The sequence below is a fragment of the Panulirus ornatus genome, chromosome 1, assembly GCF_036320965.1.
Source record: "Panulirus ornatus isolate Po-2019 chromosome 1, ASM3632096v1, whole genome shotgun sequence".
NCBI classification, from domain to species: Eukaryota; Metazoa; Arthropoda; class Malacostraca; order Decapoda; family Palinuridae; genus Panulirus; species Panulirus ornatus.
The window spans coordinates 18,079,478-18,104,394 of record NC_092224.1 but is presented as its reverse complement, the minus strand read 5'-3'; the positions used below and the strand labels follow the sequence as shown (position 1 = coordinate 18,104,394).

At 42.2% G+C, this 24,917-nt stretch overlaps 1 protein-coding gene across 7 annotated transcripts in view; it reads right to left on the bottom strand.

The window, feature by feature from the left end:
* Positions 1–1,141: 1,141 nt before the first annotated feature.
* The window catches only part of Zip48C (Zinc/iron regulated transporter-related protein 48C), a 143,863-nt gene continuing 120,087 nt past the window's right edge, over positions 1,142–24,917 (bottom strand). For all 7 annotated transcript variants that reach the window (XM_071681801.1, XM_071681639.1, XM_071681885.1 and 4 more), the window contains 2 exons: positions 23,235–23,393; positions 1,142–1,437 (listed from right to left, as the gene is read on the bottom strand). In XM_071681801.1, coding sequence (XP_071537902.1) covers positions 1,359–1,437; positions 23,235–23,393 — 238 coding nt within the window. In that variant the 3' untranslated portion in view covers positions 1,142–1,358. The remainder of the gene's footprint in view (positions 1,438–23,234; positions 23,394–24,917) is intronic.

The following is a 24,917-nucleotide window of genomic DNA, read 5'->3' as shown; positions in this document are numbered from 1 at the left end:
ACGTTTCTCCAACCTCAACACTATTGACAAGATCCTCTTCTGTAATTAGCATTAAATTTATCATGTACCACTCAAGTGTAGGTTTGTCAACTTATTAGATTAAGGTCCTAACGAGCAAACTTGGGAAGAGTACGCACCTGGAGCTACTAGAAAGGAATTCTGCCAATTAGACATTAGTATGTTAAAGTCGCCTACTATGATCAAATCGTGTTCATCACAAATTCCTACTAACTGATATTTTCATAAAGTCTTTCAACAGACCTCTGTTGTCTGTGTAAGAGGCCTATAAACTAAATCTACTGTTATTTTCTTATTAGGCTTATATCCAATTTCTAAAATTACAAAGTCCATATTATCAATGGCTATAACAGTTTTAGCACAGGATTAAGATGAGCTTTAACAAAGAACAAGACATCACTGCCTACTTTATCTCCCCTATTACTACTAATTCACTAAGTGTACCCAGGAATTACTTATTCAGTGAAATAATCTCTCTCTAGCTCAAAATCTAACCTACCTACAAGTACCTACTATGAGATCTTGCCATGATGGTAGGGCTAGCTCGTAACATTCACAGCTTTTCTTGTTTGACGAGTTACAACATATCTCTCGCAAGGCTCTCCTCTTCTCACTTCTTGTCTCGCTTGTTGCTTAATGCTAGGAGAAAGATGCAGTACGAAGTTTATATTTGGAAGCTGACCTGGTTGTTCTGTAATGGTTTGGACATATGAGGAGGGTGAGCAAAGAGACAAAGAAGATATGTGCGTTAGAAGTGGAGGGAGCATGGGGGAGGGGGAACTGGAATGGAAGAATGGAGAAAGGGGATTTGAGTTATTGAGGACTGAACATACAGGCGGGCAAGAGGGTTAAATGGGATAAAACGAATTGGTGCATCAAGGTTTACAAGAGGCAACATGCTGTCAGTGGGCTAAACCAGGATATATGAAGAGGTCAAGGGGAACAACAGAATGTTGTAAGGAGCTTCACTGTAAATAGGAGGCTCTGGTTTAAACACATTATACATGACAGCTTGTGAATGAACATAAGTAATTGAGGGCGTTGCTCATCCATTCCCAGTGTTATCCCGCTACAACAGGAAACAGCAAAAAGTATGAAAATTTTGCTACTACTACAACTACTATTAATAATAATATAAACTTTATTTATCTATCAATACATAATCTACAAAACAAATGCATTCGTCTAAAAAAAAATACATTGTAAGGTATTCAACAACAGAGACTTCGGTATCTACCTTTTTAACACCTAAGACCATAAATATATAAATTCTAAATAGTTGTCTAACAAGACCAGACTTAAAGCACTGTTCCCGGTATCGAAATACATCACAGTCCCTGCTATCCAAGGGCAACATCCAGAACCATCATCACTATGAAACCAACAATGCACCAGGCAGATGCTAATCGCCCGTTGTCTCTGGTAATGAAGAAAAAAATATACATTAGATATCATATAAAAAAGAAGCATATATCAATAGCTTTTTACAGCAACTAAACATTTTCTAGTAATGACCTATTTGTCAGCTAAAATTACCTGCTCTTACTCGAAATCAAGTAAAATAATCATCTAATTCCCGAAATACCAATCTGGCTAACTGAGATACGATGTAAGTATAAATGCTGTCATGTCACCTACAACATTTTTCATCATCATTTTTCAGGAATATCAACTAATACAAAAGTCCCTTGCCAACCGCGGTATTATGGACCGCGTTTTTCGAGTATGCAAGTTCAAGATGAATGATACAATTTAATCAACAGTGGCATGCAGTCTGAGTATCTATGGTCTTTTTTTCTGCCTGAAAAAAGTCATACACTGAAAATCAATAAATTCCCTATCAGACGAAAGAATATAAAATAACAAAATACAACAACCAGGATAGGGGAGAAAGAATACTTGCCACGCATTCCCCGCATGTCGTAGGAGATTAAAGGGGACGGGAGCCGAAGGCTAGAAACCCTCCCTCCCTTATATTCTAGCTTTCTAAAAGGGGAAAAAGGAGTCATGTGGGGAGTGCTCATCATCCTCGAAGGCTCAGATTGGGGTCTAAATGTGTGTGGTTGTAACCAAGATGAGAAAAAAGGAGAGATAAGCTGTGTGTTTGAGGAAAGGAACCTGGATGTTTTGCTCCGAGTGAAACAAACCTTAAGGGTAAACGGGAAGAGTGGTTTGGGAATGTCTTGGGAGTAAAGTCAGGGGTTGGTGAGAGGACAAGAGCAAAGGAAGGAGTAGCACTACTCCTGAAGCAGGAGTTGTGGGAGTATGTGATGGAGTGTAAGAAAGTAAACTTTAATTTGATATGGGTAAAACTGAAAGTGGATGGAGAGAGATGGGTGATTATGGGTGCCTTTGCACCTGGTCATGAGAAGAAAGATCATGAGAGGCAAGTGTTTTGGGAGCAGCTGAGCAAGTGTTTTGGGAGCAGCTAAGCAAGTGTGTTAGCAGCTTTGATGCACGAGATTGGGTTATAGTGATGGGTGATTTGAATTCAAAGGTGAGTAATGTGGCAGTAGAGGGTATAATTGGGGTACATGGGGTGTACAGTGTTGTAAATGAAAATGGTGAAGAGCTTGTAGATTTGTGTGCTGAAAAAGGACTGGTGATTAGGAATACCTTGTTTAAAAAGAGAGATATACACAAGTATACATATGTAAGTAGGAGAGATGGCCAGAGAGTGTTATTAGATTACGTGTTAATTGATAGGCGCGTGAAAGAGAGACTTTTGGACGTTGATGTGCTGAGAGGGGCATCTGGAGGGGTGTCTGATCATTATCTTGTGGAGGCAAAGGTGAAGATATGTTGAGGTTTTCAGAAAAGAAGAGAGAATGTTGGGGTAAAGAAAGCGGTGAGAGTGAGTGAGCTTGGAAAGGAGACTTGTGTGAGGAAGTACCATGAGAGACTGAGTGCAGAATGGAAAAAGGTTAGAGCAAATGATGCAAGGGGAGTGGGGAAGGAATGGGATGTATTTAGGGAAGCAGTGATGGCTTGTGCAAAAGATGCCTGTGGCATGAGAAAGGCAGGAGGTGGGCATATTAGAAAGAGTAACGAGTGGTGGGATGAAGAAGTAAGATTGTTAGAGAGAGGCATTTGGACGATTTTTGCAGGGAAATAGTGCAAATGACTTGGAGATGTGTAAAAGAAAGGTGCAAGAGGTGAAAAGAGGGCAAATGAGGGTTGGGGTGAGAGTATCATTAAATTTTAGGGAGAATAAAAAAGATGTTTTGGAAGGAGATAAATAAAGTGCATAAGACAAGAGAACAAATGGGAACATCGCTGAAGGGGGCAAATGGGGAGGTAATCACTAGTAGTAGTGAAGTGAGAGGGAGATGGATTGAGTATTTTGTTGGATTTGTTGAATGTGTTTGATGATAGAGTGGCAGATGTCGGGTGCTGTGGTCAAGATGGTATGCGAAGTGAGAGGGTCTGGGAGAATGATTTGGAAAACAGAGAAGAGGTAGTGAAAGTTTGCGGAAGATGAAAGCCAGCAAGGTGGCGGATTTGGATGGTATAGCACTGGAATTTATCAAAAGAAGGGGTGCCTTGTGTTGTTGACTGGTTGGTGAGGATATTCAATGTATGTTTGGTTCATGGTCAAGTGCCTGAGGACTGGCAGAATGGATGCATAGTGCCATTGTACAAAGGTAAAGGGGATAAAGGTGAGTGTTCAAATTACGGAGGTATAGGTTTGTTGAGTATTCCTGGGAAATCATATGGGAGGGTATTGATTGAGAGGGTAAAGGCATGTACAGAGCATCAGATTGGGGAAGAGCAGTGTGGTTTCAGAAGTGGAAGAGGATGTGTGGATCAGGTGTTTGCTTTGAAGAATGTATGTGAGAAATACTTAGAAAAACAAATGGATTTGTATATAGCATTTATGGACCTGGAGAAGACATATGATAGGGATGCTTTGTGGAAGGTATTAAGAGTATATGATGTGGGAAGTAAGTTGCTAGAAGCAGTGAAAAGCTTTTATCGAGGATGTAAGGCATGTGTACCAGTAGGAAGAGAGGAAAGTGATTGGTTCCCAGTGAAAGTCGGTTTGTGGTAGGGGTGCGTGATGTCTCCATGGTTAATTTTTTTATGAATGGGGTTGTTAGGGAGATGAATGCAAGAGTTTTGGAGAGAGGGGCAAGAATGCAGTCTGCTGTGGCTCAGAGGCCTTGGGAAGTGAGTCAGTTGTTGTTTGCTGATGATACAGCACTGGTGGCTGATTCAGGTGAGAAATTGCAGAAGATGGTGACTGAGTTTGGTAATGTGTGTGAAGGAAGAAAGCTGAGAGTAAATGTGAATAAGAGCAAATTTATTAGGTTCAGTAGGGTTGAGGGACAAGTAAATTGGGAGGTAAGTCTGAATAGATAAAAACTGTTGGAAGTGAAGTGTTTTAGATATCTGGGAGTGGATTTGGCAGTGGATGGAACCATGGAAGCGGAAGTGAGTAACAGGGTGGGGGAAGGGGCGAAGGTTCTGGGAGCATTGAAGAATGTGTGGAAGGCAAGAATGTTATCTCGGAGAGCAAAAGCGGGTATGTCTGAAGGAATAGTCATTGCAACAACGTTATATGGTTGTGAGGCATGGGCTATAGATAAGGTTGTGCGGAGGAGAGTAATGTATTGAAAATGAGATGTTTGGAGACAATATGTGGTGTGAGGTGGTTTGATCGAGTAAGCAATGAAAAGGAAAGAGAGATGTGTGGTAATAAAAAGAGTGTAGTTGAGAGAGCAGAAGAGGGTGTATTGAAATGGTTTGGTCATATGGAGAGAATGAGTGAGGAAAGATTGACAAAAAGGATATATGTGTCAGAGGTGGATGGAAAGAGGAGAAGTGGGAGACCAAATTGGAGGTGGAAGGATGGAGTGAAAAAGACTTTGAGCGATCAGGGCCTGAATATACAGGAGGGTGAAAGGCATGCAAGTAATAGAGTGAAGTGGAATGATGTGGTATACCGAGGTCGACGTGCTGTCAATGGATTGAACCAGGGCATGTGAGGCGTCTAGGGTAAACCATAAAAAGTTTTGTGGGGCCTGGATGTGGAAAGGGAGCTGTGGTTTGGGTGCATTACACATGACAGCTAGAGACTGAGCATGAAGGAAAGTGGCCTTATTTGTCTTTTTCATAGTGCTACCTCGCACGCACACGGGGGGAGAGGGGTGCCATTTCATGTGTGGCGGGGTGGCGACGGGAATGGGTGAAGGCAGCATGTATGAACATGTACATGTGTATATGTGTATATATCTGTGTATGTATACGTATGTATAAGTTGAAATGTATAGGTATGTATATGTGCGTGTGTGGGCGTTAATGTATATACATGTGTATGTGGGTGGGTTGGTCCATTCTTTCGCCTGTTCCCTTGCGCTACTTTGCAAATGCAGGAGACAGCGACAAAGCATAATAAATATACGCATGATCAAGATAATCCTATGAGTTTCATTTTCCAAGTGGCCATTCTTTCGTCTGTTTCCTTGTGCTACCTCGCTAATGCATGAGACAGTGACAAAGCAAAACAAATAAATAAATAAATAAATAATATATATATGCCTTTTCCAGATCCATAAATGCTACAAACAAATCCATTTGCTTTTCTAAGTATTTCTCACATACATTCTTCAAAGCAAACACCTGATCCACACATCCTCTACCACTTCTAAAACCACACTCCTCTTCCCCAATCTGATGCTCTGTACATGCTTCACCCTCTCAATCAATACCCTCCCATATAATCTCCCAGGAATATTCAACAAACCTATACCTCTGTAATTTGAGCACTCACTCTTATCGCCTTTGCCTTTGTACAATGGCACTATGCAAGCATTCCGGCAGTCCTCAGGCACCTCACCATGAAACATACATACATTAAATAACCTTACCAACCAGTCAACAATACAGTCACCCCCGTATTAATAAATTCCACTGCAATACCATCCAAACCCGCTGCCTTGCCGGCTTTCATCTTCCGCAAAGCTTTTACTACCTCTTCTCTGTTGACCAAATCATTTTCCCTAACCCTCTCACTTTGCACACCACCTCGACCAAAACACCCTATATCTGCCACTCTATCATCAAACACATTCAACAAACCTTCAAAATACTCACTCCATCTCCTTCTCACATCACCACTACTTGTTATCACCTCCCCATTAGCCCCCTTAACCGAAGTTCCCATTTGTTCCCTTGTCTTACGCACTTTATTTACCTCCTTCCAAAACATCTTTTTATTCTCCCTAAAATTTAATGATGCTCTCTCACCCCAACTCTCATTTGCCCTCTTTTTCACCTCTTGCACCTTTCTCTTGACCTCCTGCCTCTTTCTTTTATACATCTCCCAGTCATTTGCATTATTTCCCTGCAAAAATCGTCCAAATGCCTCTCTCTTCTCTTTCACTGATAATCTTACTTCTTCATCCCACCGCTCACTACCCTTTCTAATCTGCCCACCTCCCACGCTTCTCATGCCACAAGCATCTTTTGCGCAAGCCATCACTGCTTCCCTAAATACATCCCATTCCTCCCCCACTCCCCTTACGTCCTTAGTTCTCACCTTTTTCCATTCCGTACTCAGTCTCTCCCGGTACTTCCTCACACAAGTCTCCTTCCCAAGCTCACTTACTCTCACCACCCTCTTCACCCCAACATTCTCTCTTCTTTTTTGAAAATCTCTACAAATCTTCACCCTCGCCTCCACAAGATAATGATCAGACATCCCTCTAGTTGCACCTCTCAGCACATTAACATCCAAAAAAAGTCTCTTTCACGTGCCTATCAATTAACATGTAATCCAATAACGCTCTGGCCATCTCTCCTACTTACATACGTATACTTATGTATATCTCTCTTTTTAAACCAAGTATTCCCAATCACCAGTCCTTTTTCAGCACATAAATCTACAAGCTCTTCACCATTTCCATTTACAACACTGAACACCCCATGTATACCAATTATTCCCTCAACTGCCACATTACTCACCTCTGCATTCAAATCACCCATCACTATAACCCGGTCTCGTGTATCAAAACTACTAACACACTCTCTCAGCTGCTCCCAAAATACTTGCCTCTCATGATCTTTCTTCTCATGCCCAGGTGCATACACACCAATAATCACTCATCTCTTTCCATTCACTTTCAGTTTTACCCATATCAATCTAGAGTTTACTTCCTTACACTCTATCACATACTCCCACCACTCCTGTTTCAGGAGTTGATAGAGATGCTCTGTGGAAGGTAATAAGAATATATGGTGTGGGAGGTAAGTTGTTAGAAGCAGTGAAAAGTTTTTATCGAGGATGTAAGGCATGTGTACCTGTAGGAAGAGAGGAAAGTGATTGGTTCTCTGAATGTAGGTTTGCGGCAGGGGTGTGTGATGTCTCCATGGTTGTTTAATTTGTTTATGGATGGGGTAGTTAGGGAGGTGAATGCAAGAGTTTTGGAAAGAGGGGCAAGTATGCAGTCTCTTGTGGATGAGGGAGCTTGGGAAGTGAGTCAGTTGTTGTTCGCTGATGATACAGCGCTGGTGGCTGATTCATGTGAGAAACTGCAGAAGCTGGTGACTGAGTTTGGTAAAGTGTGTGAAAGAAGAAAGTTGAGAGTAAATGTGAATAAGAGCAAGGTTATTAGATATAGTAGGGTTGAGGGTCAAGTTACCTGGGAGGTAAGTTTGAATGGAGAAAAACTGGAGGAAGTGAACTGTTTTAGATATCTGGGAGTGGATTTGGCAGCGGATGGAAACATGGGAGCAGAAGTGAATCATAGGGTGGGGAGGGGGGCGAAAATTTTGGGAGGATATATGTGTCAGAGGTGGATGGAATGAGGAGAAGTGGAGAGACCAAATTGGAGGTGGAAGGATGGAGTGAAAAAGACTTTGAGCGATCAGGGCCTGAATATACAGGAGGGTGAAAGGCATGCAAGTAATAGAGTGAAGTGGAATGATGTGGTATACCGAGGTCGACGTGCTGTCAATGGATTGAACCAGGGCATGTGAGGCGTCTAGGGTAAACCATAAAAAGTTTTGTGGGGCCTGGATGTGGAAAGGGAGCTGTGGTTTGGGTGCATTACACATGACAGCTAGAGACTGAGCATGAAGGAAAGTGGCCTTTGTTGTCTTTTTCATAGTGCTACCTCGCACGCACACGGGGGGAGAGGGGTGCCATTTCATGTGTGGCGGGGTGGCGACGGGAATGGGTGAAGGCAGCATGTATGAACATGTACATGTGTATATGTGTATATATCTGTGTATGTATACGTATGTATAAGTTGAAATGTATAGGTATGTATATGTGCGTGTGTGGGCGTTTATGTATATACATGTGTATGTGGGTGGGTTGGTCCATTCTTTCGCCTGTTCCCTTGCGCTACTTTGCAAATGCAGGAGACAGCGACAAAGCATAATAAATATACGCATGATCAAGATAATCCTATGAGTTTCATTTTCCAAGTGGCCATTCTTTCGTCTGTTTCCTTGTGCTACCTCGCTAATGCAGGAGACAGTGACAAAGCAAGCAAAACAAATAAATAAATAAATAAATAATATATATATGCCTTCTCCAGATCCATAAATGCTACAAACAAATCCATTTGCTTTTCTAAGTATTTCTCACATACATTCTTCAAAGCAAACACCTGATCCACACATCCTCTACCACTTCTAAAACCACACTCCTCTTCCCCAATCTGATGCTCTGTACATGCTTCACCCTCTCAATCAATACCCTCCCATATAATCTCCCAGGAATATTCAACAAACCTATACCTCTGTAATTTGAGCACTCACTCTTATCCCCTTTGCCTTTGTACAATGGCACTATGCAAGCATTCCGGCAGTCCTCAGGCACCTCACCATGAAACATACATACATTAAATAACCTTACCAACCAGTCAACAATACAGTCACCCCCTGTATTAATAAATTCCACTGCAATACCATCCAAACCCGCTGCCTTGCCGGCTTTCATCTTCCGCAAAGCTTTTACTACCTCTTCTCTGTTGACCAAATCATTTTCCCTAACCCTCTCACTTTGCACACCACCTCGACCAAAACACCCTATATCTGCCACTCTATCATCAAACACATTCAACAAACCTTCAAAATACTCACTCCATCTCCTTCTCACATCACCACTACTTGTTATCACCTCCCCATTAGCCCCCTTAACCGAAGTTCCCATTTGTTCCCTTGTCTTACGCACTTTATTTACCTCCTTCCAAAACATCTTTTTATTCTCCCTAAAATTTAATGATGCTCTCTCACCCCAACTCTCATTTGCCCTCTTTTTCACCTCTTGCACCTTTCTCTTGACCTCCTGCCTCTTTCTTTTATACATCTCCCAGTCATTTGCATTATTTCCCTGCAAAAATCGTCCAAATGCCTCTCTCTTCTCTTTCACTGATAATCTTACTTCTTCATCCCACCGCTCACTACCCTTTCTAATCTGCCCACCTCCCACGCTTCTCATGCCACAAGCATCTTTTGCGCAAGCCATCACTGCTTCCCTAAATACATCCCATTCCTCCCCCACTCCCGTTACGTCCTTAGTTCTCACCTTTTTCCATTCCGTACTCAGTCTCTCCCGGTACTTCCTCACACAAGTCTCCTTCCCAAGCTCACTTACTCTCACCACCCTCTTCACCCCAACATTCTCTCTTCTTTTTTGAAAACCTCTACAAATCTTCACCCTCGCCTCCACAAGATAATGATCAGACATCCCTCTAGTTGCACCTCTCAGCACATTAACATCCAAAAAAAGTCTCTTTCACGTGCCTATCAATTAACATGTAATCCAATAACGCTCTGGCCATCTCTCCTACTTACATACGTATACTTATGTATATCTCTCTTTTTAAACCAAGTATTCCCAATCACCAGTCCTTTTTCAGCACATAAATCTACAAGCTCTTCACCATTTCCATTTACAACACTGAACACCCCACGTATACCAATTATTCCCTCAACTGCCACATTACTCACCTCTGCATTCAAATCACCCATCACTATAACCCGGTCTCGTGTATCAAAACTACTAACACACTCTCTCAGCTGCTCCCAAAATACTTGCCTCTCATGATCTTTCTTCTCATGCCCAGGTGCATACACACCAATAATCACTCATCTCTTTCCATTCACTTTCAGTTTTACCCATATCAATCTAGAGTTTACTTCCTTACACTCTATCACATACTCCCACCACTCCTGTTTCAGGAGTTGATAGAGATGCTCTGTGGAAGGTAATAAGAATATATGGTGTGGGAGGTAAGTTGTTAGAAGCAGTGAAAAGTTTTTATCGAGGATGTAAGGCATGTGTACCTGTAGGAAGAGAGGAAAGTGATTGGTTCTCTGAATGTAGGTTTGCGGCAGGGGTGTGTGATGTCTCCATGGTTGTTTAATTTGTTTATGGATGGGGTAGTTAGGGAGGTGAATGCAAGAGTTTTGGAAAGAGGGGCAAGTATGCAGTCTCTTGTGGATGAGGGAGCTTGGGAAGTGAGTCAGTTGTTGTTCGCTGATGATACAGCGCTGGTGGCTGATTCATGTGAGAAACTGCAGAAGCTGGTGACTGAGTTTGGTAAAGTGTTAGAAAGAAGAAAGTTGAGAGTAAATGTGAATAAGAGCAAGGTTATTAGATATAGTAGGGTTGAGGGTCAAGTTACCTGGGAGGTAAGTTTGAATGGAGAAAAACTGGAGGAAGTGAACTGTTTTAGATATCTGGGAGTGGATTTGGCAGCGGATGGAAACATGGGAGCAGAAGTGAATCATAGGGTGGGGAGGGGGCGAAAATTTTGGGAGGATATATGTGTCAGAGGTGGAGGGAATGAGGAGAAGTGAGAGACCAAATTGGAGGTGGAAAGATGGAGTGAAAAAGATTTTGAGTGATCGGGGCCTGAACATGCAGGAGGGTGAAAGGCGTGCAAGGAATAGAGTGAATTGGAACAATGTGGTATACCTGGGTCGACGTGCTGTCATGGATTAAACCAGGGCATGTGAAGTGTCTGGGGTGAACCATGGAAAGTTCTGTGGGGCCTGGATGTGGAAAGGGAGCTGAGGTTTCAGTGCATTATTGCATGACAGCTAGAGACTGAATGTGAACAAATGTGGCCTTTGTTGTCCATTCCTAGTGCTACCTCGTGTGCATGAGGGGGGGAGGGGGTTGTTATTTCATGTGTGGCGGGGTGGCGATGGGAATGAATAAAGGCAGACAGTATGAATTATGTACATGTGTATGTATGTATATGTCTGTGTGTGTATATATATGTATATGTTGAGATGTATAGGTACGTATATTTGTGTGTGTAGACGTGTATGTATATACATGTGTATGTGGGTGGGTTGGGCCATTTCTTTCGTCCGTTTCCTTGGGCTACCTTGCTAACGTGGGAGACAGCGACAAAGCTACACAAATAAAATATATATATATATATATATATATATATATATATTTTTTTTTTTTTTTTTTTTATACTTTGTCGCTGTCTCCCGCGTTTGCGAGGTAGCGCAAGGAAACAGACGAAAGAAATGGCCCAACCCCCCCCCCCATACACATGTACATACACACGTCCACACACGCAAATATACATACCTACACAGCTTTCCATGGTTTACCCCAGACGCTTCACATGCCCTGATTCAATCCACTGACAGCACGTCAACCCCTGTATACCACATCGCTCCAATTCACTCTATTCCTTGCCCTCCTTTCACCCTCCTGCATGTTCAGGCCCCGATCACACAAAATCTTTTTCACTCCATCTTTCCACCTCCAATTTGGTCTCCCTCTTCTCCTCGCTCCCTCCACCTCCGACACATATATCCTCTTGGTCAATCTTTCCTCACTCATTCTCTCCATGTGCCCAAACCATTTCAAAACACCCTCTTCTGCTCTCTCAACCACGCTCTTTTTATTTCTACACATCTCTCTCACCCTTACGTTACTTACTCGATCAAACCACCTCACACCACACATTGTCCTCAAACATCTCATTTCCAGCACATCCATCCTCCTGCGCACATCTCTATCCATAGCCCACGCCTCGCAACCATACAACATTGTTGGAACCACTATTCCTTCAAACATACCCATTTTTGCTTTCCGAGATAATGTTCTCGACTTCCACACATTTTTCAAGGCTCCCAAAATTTTCGCCCCCTCCCCCACCATATGATCCACTTCCGCTTCCATGGTTCCATCCGCTGACAGATCCACTCCCAGATATCTAAAACACTTCACTTCCTCCAGTTTTTCTCCATTCAAACTCACCTCCCAATTGACTTGACCCTCACCCCTACTGTACCTAATAACCTTGCTCTTATTCCCATTTACTCTTAACTTTCTTCTTCTACACACTTTACCAAACTCAGTCACCAGCTTCTGCAGTTTCTCACATGAATCAGCCACCAGTGCTGTATCATCAGCGAACAACAACTGACTCACTTCCCAAGCTCTCTCATCCCCAACAGACTTCATACTTGCCCCTCTTTCCAGGACTCTTGCATTTACCTCCCTAACAACCCCATCCATAAACAAATTAAACAACCATGGAGACATCACACACCCCTGCCGCAAACCTACATTCACTGAGAACCAATCACTTTCCTCTCTTCCTACACGTACACATGCCTTACATCCTCGATAAAAACTTTTCACTGCTTCTAACAACTTGCCTCCCACACCATATATTCTTAATACCTTCCACAGAGCATCTCTATCAACTCTATCATATGCCTTCTCCAGATCCATAAATGCTACATACAAATCCATTTGCTTTTCTAAGTATTTCTCACATACATTCTTCAAAGCAAACACCTGATCCACACATCCTCTACCACTTCTGAAACCGCACTGCTCTTCCCCAATCTGATGCTCTGTACATGCCTTCACCCTCTCAATCAATACCCTCCCATATAATTTACCAGGAATACTCAACAAACTTATACCTCTGTAATTTGAGCACTCACTCTTATCCCCTTTGCCTTTGTACAATGGCACTATGCACGCATTCCGCCAATCCTCAGGCACCTCACCATGAGCCATACATACATTAAATAACCTTACCAACCAGTCAACAATACAGTCACCCCCTTTTTTAATAAATTCCACTGCAATACCATCCAAACCTGCTGCCTTGCCGGCTTTCATCTTCCGCAAAGCTTTTACTACTATATATATTTTTTTTTTTTTTTTTTGCCGCTGTCTCCCGCGTTTGCGAGGTAGCACAAGGAAACAGACGAAAGAAATGGCCCAACCCACCCCCATACACATGTATATACATATGTCCACACACGCAAATATACATACCTACACAGCTTTCCATGGTTTACCCCAGACTCTTCACATGTCCTGATTCAATCCACTGACAGCACGTCAACCCCGGTATACCACATCGATCCAATTCACTCTATTCCTTGCCCTCCTTTCACCCTCCTGCATGTTCAGGCCCTGATCACACAAAATCTTTTTCACTCCATCTTTTCACCTCCAATTTGGTCTCCCACTTCTCCTCGTTCCCTCCACCTCCGACACATATATCCTCTTGGTCAATCTTTCCTCACTCATTCTCTCCATGTGCCCAAACCATTTCAAAACACCCTCTTCTGCTCTCTCAACCACGCTCTTTTTATTTCCACACATCTCTCTTACCCTTACGTTACTTACTCGATCAAACCACCTCACACCACACATTGTCCTCAAACATCTCATTTCCAGCACATCCATCCTCCTGCGCACAACTCTATCCATGGCCCACGCTTCGCAACCATACAACATTGTTGGAACCACTATTCCTTCAAACATACCCATTTTTGCTTTCCGAGATAATGTTCTCGACTTCCACACATTTTTCAAGGCTCCCAAAATTTTCGCCCCCTCCCCCACCCTATGATCCACTTCCGCTTCCATGGTTCCATCCGCTGACAGATCCACTCCCAGATATCTAAAACACTTCACTTCCTCCAGTTTTTCTCCATTCAAACTCCCAATTATATATATATAATTGGGAGGTAAGTTTGAATGGAGAAAAACTGGAGGAAGTAAAGTATTTTAGATATCTGGGAGTGGATCTGGCAGCGGATGGAACCATGGAAGCAGAAGTGGATCATAGGGTGGGGGAGGGGGCGAAAATTCTGGGAGCCTTGAAGAATGTGTGGAAGTCGAGAACATTATCTCGGAAAGTAAAAATGGGTATGTTTGAAGGAATAGTGGTTCCAACAATGTTGTATGGTTGCGAAGCGTGGGCCATGGATAGAGTTGTGCGCAGGAGGATGGATGTGCTGGAAATGAGATGTTTGAGGACAATGTGTGGTGTGAGGTGGTTTGATCGAGTAAGTGACGTAAGGGTGAGAGAGATGTGTGGAAATAAAAAGAGCGTGGTTGAGAGAGCAGAAGAGGGTGTTTTGAAATGGTTTGGGCACATGGAGAGAATGAGTGAGGAAAGATTGACCAAGAGGATATATGTGTCGGAGGTGGAGGGAACGAGGAGAAGAGGGAGACCAAATTGGAGGTGGAAAGATGGAGTGAAAAAGATTTTGTGTGATCGGGGCCTGAACATGCAGGAGGGTGTAAGGAGGGCAAGGAATAGAGTGAATTGGAGCGATGTGGTATACAGGGGTTGACGTGCTGTCAGTGGAGTGAATCAAGGCATGTGAGGCGTCTGGGGTGGACCATGGAAAGCTGTGTAGGTATGTATACACGTGTGTGGACATGTGTATGTACATGTGTATGGGGGGGGGGGGGTTGGGCCATTTCTTTCGTCTGTTTCCTTGCGCTACCTCGCAGACGCGGGAGACAGCGACAAAGTATAAAAAAAAAAAAAAAAAAAAAAAAAAAAAAAAAAAATATATATATATATATATATATATATAAAGTGCGTAAGACAAGGGAGCAAATGGGAACTTCAGTGAAGGGCGCAAATGGGGAGGTGATAACAAGTAGTGGTGATGTGAGAAGGAGATGGAGTGAGTATTTTGAAGGTTTGTTGAATGTGTTTGATGATAGAGTGGCAGATATAGGGTGTTTTGGTCGAGGTGGTGTGCAAAGTGAGAGGGTTAGGGAAAATGATTTGGTAAACAGAGAAGAGGTAGTGAAAGCTTTGCGGAAGATGAAAGCCGGCAAGACAGCAGGTTTGGATGGTATTGCAGTGGAATTTATTAAAAAAGGGGGTGACTGTATTGTTGACTGGTTGGTAAGGTTATTTAATGTATGTATGACTCATGGTGAGGTGCCTGAGGATTGGCGGAATGCGTGCATAGTGCCATTGTACAAAGGCAAAGGGGATAAGAGTGAGTGCTCAAATTACAGAGGTATAAGTTTGTTGAGTATTCCTGGCAAATTATATGGGAGGGTATTGATTGAGAGGGTGAAGGCATGTACAGAGCATCAGATTGGGGAAGAGCAGTGTGGTTTCAGAAGTGGTAGAGGATGTGTGGATCAGGTGTTTGCTTTGAAGAATGTATGTGAGAAATACTTAGAAAAGCAAATGGATTTGTATGTAGCATTTATGGATCTGGAGAAGGCATATGATAGAGTTGATAGAGATGCTCTGTGGAAGGTATTAAGAATATATGGTGTGGGAGGAAAGTTGTTAGAAGCAGTGAAAAGTTTTTATCGAGGATGTAAGGCATGTGTACGTGTAGGAAGAGAGGAAAGTGATTGGTTCTCAGTGAATGTAGGTTTGCGGCAGGGGTGTGTGATGTCTCCATGGTTGTTTAATTTGTTTATGGATGGGGTTGTTAGGGAGGTAAATGCAAGAGTTTTGGAAAGAGGGGCAAGTATGAACTCTGTTGAGGATGAGAGAGCTTGGGAAGTGAGTCAGTTGTTGTTTGCTGATGATACAGCGCTGGTGGCTGATTCATGTGAGAAACTGCAGAAGCTGGTGACTGAGTTTGGTAAAGTGTGTGAAAGAAGAAAATTAAGAGTAAATGTGAATAAGAGCAAGGTTATTAGGTACAGTAGGGTTGAGGGTCAATTCAATTGGGAGGTGAGTTTGAATGGAGAAAAACTGGAGGAAGTGAAGTGTTTTAGATATCTGGGAGTGGATCTGGCAGCTAATGGAACCATGGAAGCGGAAGTGGATCATAGGCTGGGGGAGGGGGCGAAAATTCTGGGAGCCTTGAAGAATGTGTGGAAGTCGAGAACATTATCTTGGATGTTTGAGGACAGTGTGTGGTGTGAGGTGGTTTGATCGAGTAAGTAATAATAGGGTAAGAGAGATGTGTGGTAATAAAAAGAGTGTGGTTGAGAGAGCAGAAGAGGGTGTTTTGAAATGGTTTGGTCACATGGAGAGAATGAGTGAGGAAAGATTGACCAAGAGGATATATGTGTCAGAGGTGGAGGGAATGAGGAGAAGTGGGAGACCGAATTGGAGGTGGAAAGATGGAGTGAAAATGATTTTGAGTGATTGGGGCCTGAGCATGCAGGCGGGCAAGGAATAGAGTGAACTGGAACGATGTGGTATACCAGGGTCGACGTGCTGTCAATGGATTGAACCAGGGCATGTGAAGCGTCTGGGGTAAACCATGGAAAGTTCTGTGGGGCCTGGATGTGGAAAGGGAGCTGTGGTTTCGGTGCATTATTACATGACAGCTAGACACTGAGTGTGAACGAATGCGGCCTTTGTTGTCTTTCTAGCGCTACCTCGCACACATGACGGGGGAGGGGGTTGTTATTTCATGTGTGGCAGGGTGGCGATGGGAATGAATAAAGGCATACAGTATGAATTATGTACATGTGTATATATGTATATGTCTGTGTGTGTATATGTATGTATATGTTGAGATGTATAGGTATGTATATTTGCGTGTGTGGACGTGTATGTATATACATGTGTATGTGGGTGGGTTGGGCCATTCTTTCGTCTGTTTCCTTGTGCTTCATCGCTAACGCGAGTGAACTGATGCCATTAGCACATGGCGAAAGACGACGAGTGGACATGTCATCTAAAAAATATTAGTATGACAGAAAGCATAACAAAATTACCAAAGATGTGTCTACAGGAGCTGATAGAACAACATGAATTTAATGTCAAACGACAAAACATACAAGAATGACAAAACTGACATGAAACTTGACACTTTCCTTAAATTACCTAAGGAGAATAAGATGATGTTTTGGAAGGAGGTAAAAAAAAAGTGTGTAAGACAAGGGAACAAATGGGAACATCGGTTAAGGGGGCTAATGGGGAGGTAATAACAAGCAGTGGTGATGTGAGATGGACATGGAGTGAGTATTTTGAGGGTTTGTTGAATGTGTTAGATGACAGAGTGGCAGATATAGGGTGTTTTGTTCGAGGTGGTGTACAAAGTGAGAGGGTCAGGGAAAATGGTTCGGTAAACAGAGAAGAGGTCGTGAAAGCTTTGCAAAAGATAAGGGCCGGCAAGGCAGCGAGTTTGGATGGTACTGCAGTGGAATTTATTAAAAAAGGCAATGACTGTGTTGTTGATTGGTGGGTAAGGATATCTAATGTATGTATTACTCATGGTGAGGTGCCTGAGGATTGGCGGAATGCATGCATAGTGCCATTGTACAAAGACAAAGGGGAAGGTGAGTGCTCAAATTACATAGGTATAAGTTTGTTGAGTATTCCTGAAATTATATGGGAAGGCATTGACTGAGAGGGTGAAAGCATGCACAGAGCATCAGATTGGGGAAGAGCAGTGTGGTCTCAGAAATGGTAGAGGATGTGCGGATCAGGTGTTTGCTTTGAAGAATTTATGTGAGAAATACTTAGAAAAGCAAATGGATTTGTATGTAGCATTTATGGACTTGGAGAAGGCATATGATAGAGTTGATAGAGATACTCTGTGGAAGGTATAAAGAATATATGGTGTGGGAGGCAAGTTGTTAGAAGCAGTGAAAAGTATTTACTGAGAATGTAAGGCATGTGTATGAGCAGGAAGAGAGGAAAGTGATTGGTTCTCAGTGAATGTCGGTTTGCAGAAGGGTTGCGTGATGTCTCCATGGTTGTCTGTTTATGGATGGGGTTGTTAGGAAGGTGAATGCAAGAGTTTTGGAGAGAGGGGCAAGTATGCAGTCTGTTGTGGATGAGAGGGCTTGGGAAGTGAGTCAGTTGTTGTTGTTCGCTGATGATACAGCGCTGGCGGCTGACTTGGGTGAGAAACTGCAGAAGCAGGTGACTGAGCTTGGTAACGTGTGCGAAGGAAGAAAGCCGAGAGTAAATGTGAATAAGAGCATGGTTATTAGGTTCAGTAGAGTTGAGGGACAAGTCAATTGGGAGGAAAGTTTGAATGGAGAAAAACTAGAGGAAGTGAAGTGTTTTCGATATCTAAGAGTGAATTTAGCAGCAGATGGAAACATGGAAGGGGAAGTGAGTCACAGGGTTGGGGAGGGGGGCGAAGGTTCTAGGAGCATTGAAGAATGTGTGGAAGGCGAAAACATTATCTCAGAGAGCAAAAATGGGTTTTTGAAGGAATAGTTGTTCCGACAATGTTATATGGTTGCGAGGCATGGGCTATAGATAGGGTTGTGCAAAGAGTGGATGTGTTGGAAAAGAGAAGTTTGAGGACAATATGTGGTGTGAGCTAGTTTGATTGAGTATGTAATGAAAGGGTAAGGGAGATGTGTGGTAATAAAATGGTTGAGAGAGCAGAAGAGGGTGTATTGAAAGTGTTTGGTCACATGGAGAGAATGAGTGAGGAAAGATTGACAGAGGATATATGTGTCAGAAGTGGAGGGAACAAGGAGAAGTGGGAGACCAAATTGGAGGTGGAAAGATGGAGTGGAAAAAAGATTTTGAGCGATTGGGGCCTGATTATACAGAAGGGTGAAAGGCATGCAAGGAATAGAGTGAACTGGAACAATGTGGTATACTGCGGTCGACGTGCTGTCAGTGGATTGATCCAGGGCATGTGAAGAGTCTGGGGTAAACCATGGAAAGTTTTGTGGGGCCTGGATGTGGAAAGGGAGCTGTGGCTTGGGTGCATAACACATGACAGCTAGAGACCGAGTGTGAACAAATGTGGCCTTTGTTGTCTTTTCATAGTGCTACCTTGTACATGCGTGGGGGAGGGGGGTGCCATTTCATGTTAGGTAGGATGGCGACATACATACACATGTACATATTCATACTTGCTGCCTTCATCCATTCCCATCGCCATCCCGCCACACATGACATCGCATGCCCCCCTCTGTAAGGTAGTGCCAGGAAAAGACAAAAAATGCAACATTCATTCACACTCAGTCTCTAGCTCTCATATTTTTTTTCCCACCACTTCCCCATGCCACAAACTTCTCCCACACATGTCATCGCTGCTTTCCTAAATACCTCCAAGTCCTTGCCCACTCCCCTAGCTATGTTTACAATTGTCTCTTGCCATCCTATGTCAATCTTTCATGGCATTTCTTTACATAAATTTATTTTTCCAAGCTCTTTTACTATCTTTTCTCTCCCCCATGATTTTCTTTTCTGAAAACATCTACAAATTTTCACTTTCCTTTCCCCTCAACTCAATCACATCCAAGACTCTCTTTAGCACACCTATTAATTGGGATGTAATCCAATAATGCCCGTTTACTGTCTTTCCTACTCATTCATCTACATATACGTGTGTATATCCCCATTTAAAACCAGGAGTTCCTAATCACCTGTCCTTTTTCAGCATACAATTCCACAAGATATTTATTTCTGTTCACCTTATTCAATACCCCATATCTCCTAATCATACCCTAAATTGCCACATTACTCACTTTTGCATGTAAATCACCAATCAGAAATACCCAGTCTTTCACATCAAAACTGCTGAAACACTCAGCTGCTCCCAAAATACTCTTCATCTTTCTTCTCATAGCTAATGGCTAGGGGCATGAGCACCAAAAATCATCCATCTTTTGTAATCCCCTTTCATTTTTTTACCTACATCTGTCCGGAGTTCACTTCCTTACACTCTTACACATACTCCCACAACTCCTTCAATGGCATTAGGGCTTGGGATAAGGGGTTGATGGTATGATTGGAAGACATGGTTTAATTAGAAGTGGATAGTAATAATGAACAATTTGTGGATTTGTGTGCGGAAAAAGGATGCTGATTGGGATTAAGTGGTTTAAGAAAAAAAAAAGACATACATCATTATATGTAGGTGAGATGGAAAGTTGGTAAGAGGGTATTTCTGGATTACATACTAACTGACAGGCATGCAAGAAAGACTCTTGTATGAGAGTTGAGAATGGCAGCAGGTGGGATGACTCATAATTACCTGGTGGATACAAGAGTGAAGATTTGTTAAGGTTTTTGGAAAAGAGGAATGATATGAAAGAGATGAGGGTTATGAAAGTAAGTCAGCTTGGAAAAGAGATGTGTGTGAAGAAATACCAGGAGAAAAAAATGAAAGTAATTGAAGTAAAGCGAGTGGGTGAGTAATGGGAGGTATTCAGGGAAACAATACTGGCATGTGGGAATGTACAGCATCTGGAAGGTGGAAAGTGAGCAGGTGAGAAAGGACGCAACTGCCTTAAAGAAAACACCAAACACTTAATGCTCAAGTGCCCTGCACGTTCTATACATTGATGCACACACAGCATCACAACACCTCATAACTTGTGGTCCCAACCAGTGGATGTGGCCAGCTTCCCAAACCCTGCATACTCATTTGTAAGGGAGTGAGTTGTAAACTCATTGGCCAACATGTCTGGAATTTTCTCTGTTGCCATGCAACTATTTAAACTTATGTATTCTATGCTGTCAGCATTCACAATTTCATCACTTAGTTCAAACCACTGATCCACTACATTTATATCACAGATTAGTTTAAAAGTACTTTTTTATAACATTTCTAACAAACTTCTTGATTGATTTCAGGCAATGGTCTCTGCTTGTTTTATGTGTGTATTTGTACATAGGTTAAGATGTACAATGCTAAGAAACAGGCAAAATGAATGTAAAACTCTTGCCTGCAAGACACAAACAGTAATCAAAAATAGGGGCAAGTATGAAGTCTGTTGTGGATGAGAGAGCTTGGGAAGTGAGTCAGTTGTTGTTTGCTGATGATACAGCGCTGGTGGCTGATTCATGTGAGAAACTGCAGAAGCTGGTGACTGAGTTTGGTAAAGTGTGTGAAAGAAGAAAGTTAAGAGTGAATGTGAATAAGAGCAAGGTTATTAGGTACAGTAGGGTTGAGGGTCAAGTAAGTTTGAATGGAGAAAAACTGGAGGAAGTAAAGTGTTTTAGATATCTGGGAGTGGATCTGGCAGCGGATGGAACCATGGAAGTGGAAGTGAATCATAGGGTGGGGGAGGGGGCGAAAATCCTGGGAGCATTGAAGAATGTGTGGAAGTCGAGAACATTATCTCGGAAAGCAAAAATGGGTATGTTTGAAGGAATAGTGGTTCCAACAATGTTGTATGGTTGCGAGGCGTGGGCTATGGATAGAGTTGTGCGCAGGAGGGTGGATGTGCTGGAAATGAGATGTTTGAGGACAATGTGTGGTGTGAGGTGGTTTGATTGAGTAAGTAATGTAAGGGTAAGAGAGATGTGTGGAAATAAAAAGAGCATGGTTGAGAGAGCAGAAGAGGGTGTTTTGAAATGGTTTGGGCACATGGAGAGAATGAGTGAGGAAAGATTGACCAAGAGGATATATGTGTCGGAGGTGGAGGGAACGAGGAGAAGTGGGAGACCAAATTGGAGGTGGAAAGATGGAGTGAAAAAGATTTTGAGTGATCGGGGCCTGAACATGCAGGAGGGTGAAAGGCGGGCAAGGAATAGAATGAATTGGATCGATGTGGTATACTGGGGTTGACGTGCTGTCATTGGATTGAATCGGGGCATGTGAAGCGTGCGTCTGGGGTAAACCATGGAAAGTTGTGTGGGGCCTGGAAGTGGAAAGGGAGCTGTGGTTTCGGGCATTATTGCATGACAGCTGGAGACTGAGTGTGAACGAATGGGGCCTTTGTTATCTTTCCCTAGCGCTACCTCACACACATGAGGGGGAGGGGGATGGTATTCCATGTGTGGCGAGGTGGCGATGGGAATGAATAAAGGCAGGCAGTGTGAATTGTGTGCATGGGTATATATGTATGTGTCTGTGTGTGTATATATATGTGTACATTGAGATGTATGGGTGTTTAGGTTTGCGTGTGTGGACGTGTGTGTATATACATGTGTATGGGGGTGGGTTGGGCCATTTCTTTCTTCTGTTTCCTTGCGCTACCTCGCAAATGCGGGAGACAGCGACAAAGCAAAATAATAATAATAATAATAATATAACATATAACCACTTGTCACTATAACCCAATTATAGTCATGGTATCTTATGGAAAAGAAAATCATCCCAATTAAACTTGGGTCACTTTAGTTCTTATTTTTTGGAACCTAAAAATCACTCATGAGTAAAGTCTAGTCATGTTTCCTGTCAATACATGTCAGTACAATCATCGCTTACAATTCCCAACACACGAGAGCCAGATCCAGCCACACACGAGAGCCAGATCCAGCCAAACGCTTTGTAATCCCATGATGTGTTGAGTAAAGAGGCCACCAAAGCGATGATTATGGATATATTGTAAAATATCATAGTTACACCAGTAAAAAGGGAATATTTGTCTGCTACAGAGATGAGTTTTGAATTCCATGGTACATGAACTATGCACCAGTCCTTTACATATAAAAATGTAATGCATTTGCTTTTTTACAATCAAATGTTGAATGTTTATTGCATTGCACCAACTTTAATAAACTCTGCAAGATATCTTGCAATAATAATGACAACCTTACTGAATATGTATCTTCTAAAATAGCATACTTCAAAGACATTTTGTGTGTCACTTTCCCTATATGTAGACATTTCAGTACTAAGATTATGGAAAAGATTGTTTTAAGAGCCAAACCAAGAAAAAAAAATGCAGTTACCATAGGACCTCTTTTTCAAAGGGTTATGGTGCTACCCAAGACCCTTTCCCCAGGTGCTCCTACAGCAATAGCAGGGAAAAATGGACTCCATTCATGTGATAAGTTCTTTGATAAGACTGTACTCTGTTTCATTAAGTGATGATGATACAGCCTCACCAAATGTGAATTTTCACTTGCAGTGTAACTTCGAGCAGACATAGTCCAGGGTTAAGACAAGGTACATAATGCAAGGTTAAGAAACAGAGCAAGAAGGGTGTAAAGCTCTATCCGTAAAATATACAAGTAGTAATCACAAATAATAACTCCATACATGTGAGGTGTGCACAATATGTATAAATATATGCAGTAATCTAGTATCCATAAAATAAACCTTACCCAGTTTGTGCTTCTGGTATGATGTCATCAACAACAACAAATATCATGGCCCCAGCAGCAAATGCCAACGCATAGGGCAGCACCGGCTCACAGAGTGATACAGCTACTGCTCCTAACACACCAGCAAAGGGCTCCACCATTCCACTTAACTGACCATACCTACAGTCACCAAGAAATTGAAAAAGAATAAATGTAACATATGAAGAAGTGCAAGTTCTGATCTTAAGTATAAAGAAAATTAAAGAATGTAAAGTGAGTCAATCCTACTGAAAGGGTAACAAAGTTTGTATGAACCTGTACCAGCATTCTTTTCTGAATCTGGGTATTGAAAATTGCATCAAAAAAAAAAAAAAAATTCTAGTATACTCAAATATTCATCCTTTCAAGCTTAGAAGGCTCTTGAAAAAGCAAAATCGCAAATATTTTTCATGATTAATGCTAGTCCCCACCTCTTTCCCCATTTGATGTTCTGCATGATGACAGTGGTGCAATCCAGGGTAGTACTCTGTATTGCAATTGCCGTGCAGTGTTTACCACTACAGTACATATTAAGTTTCCATGGGACAATGGTCCATTTCCCATAACACTAGTCACTCCCTCTTCCAACCCACACATACATTTATTAGTAAACGTAGGATATTTCTGAATAAAGATAATGATATACAAGATTGTGAATTACAGGGACAGTTGTATTACTATGACTTTCCAGCAGCCTAATCTAAACATTAGTAATTAACAATATCATTACATTATAAGTTCTGACAAACATTAATAGCAAAGCGCAAAATTAGTGAAACAAATAAAGCTCTCCCTTACTTATGACTTATGCGACTTGCAACCATCCATACATGTGACCAGAAAAAATACAAATAAAAAAAAGACAAAAATTAAATATGAACTACAGAATCTTAAATAAAACATAAAAAGAAACTACAGAATCATAAAGGTGGTTAATAAAAAATGAGATAATCATGACAGAAATTGAGTAGGATAATAGAATGCTTTACAGGTATACAAATTCTACATGCCATGCTGACATTTGTCCATTTCGAGATCCGACCGGTTGGCCAAAATGGAACTTAGACATATGCTGGGGAAGTAGTGAGTATCAAATGATGTTGGGGAAGGGCTGCATATTAGTCATTAGCGAGTATCAAATAATGAGGATAAAACATCAACACAGTCTATCATATTATGATCATAATTGCCTGTGGACCCGTTTCTTGAAATGGGCACAGAGTCATTCCTGGACCCCTTTCCAGGAGCTCCTACAGCTCCAATGTTGCATTATTTCCAGTTCCAGGAAGGTAAAAAGACTCCTTTGGTGTGAGTGCTTATCAGGGCCTCTGAGAGGGGTGCAGGGGGTACATTGTATCAAGGTTTGGGGTTCCAAAAGGGGGCCTGGGAATTTCTTGGGATCTCATAAAAAGTTTGCATATATTGAAGACTAGCATTCCACCCCTCTCTTATCTTCCATACCCATTTTGGCCTTACAGCTCATGGCATGGATCCAAGTGGATAAAAACAGGTTTGACAAGACTACTCTGTATGTACAGCCTTAAAAGGTGAGTTTTCATGTTCAGTGTAACCTTGTGAACTATTGCAGCCGTGAGATTTAAGTCCATGCTGTCCCCACTGAGATGAGCTTGGGAAATGTGTAAAAACACTATAAGTCAAGTGTGT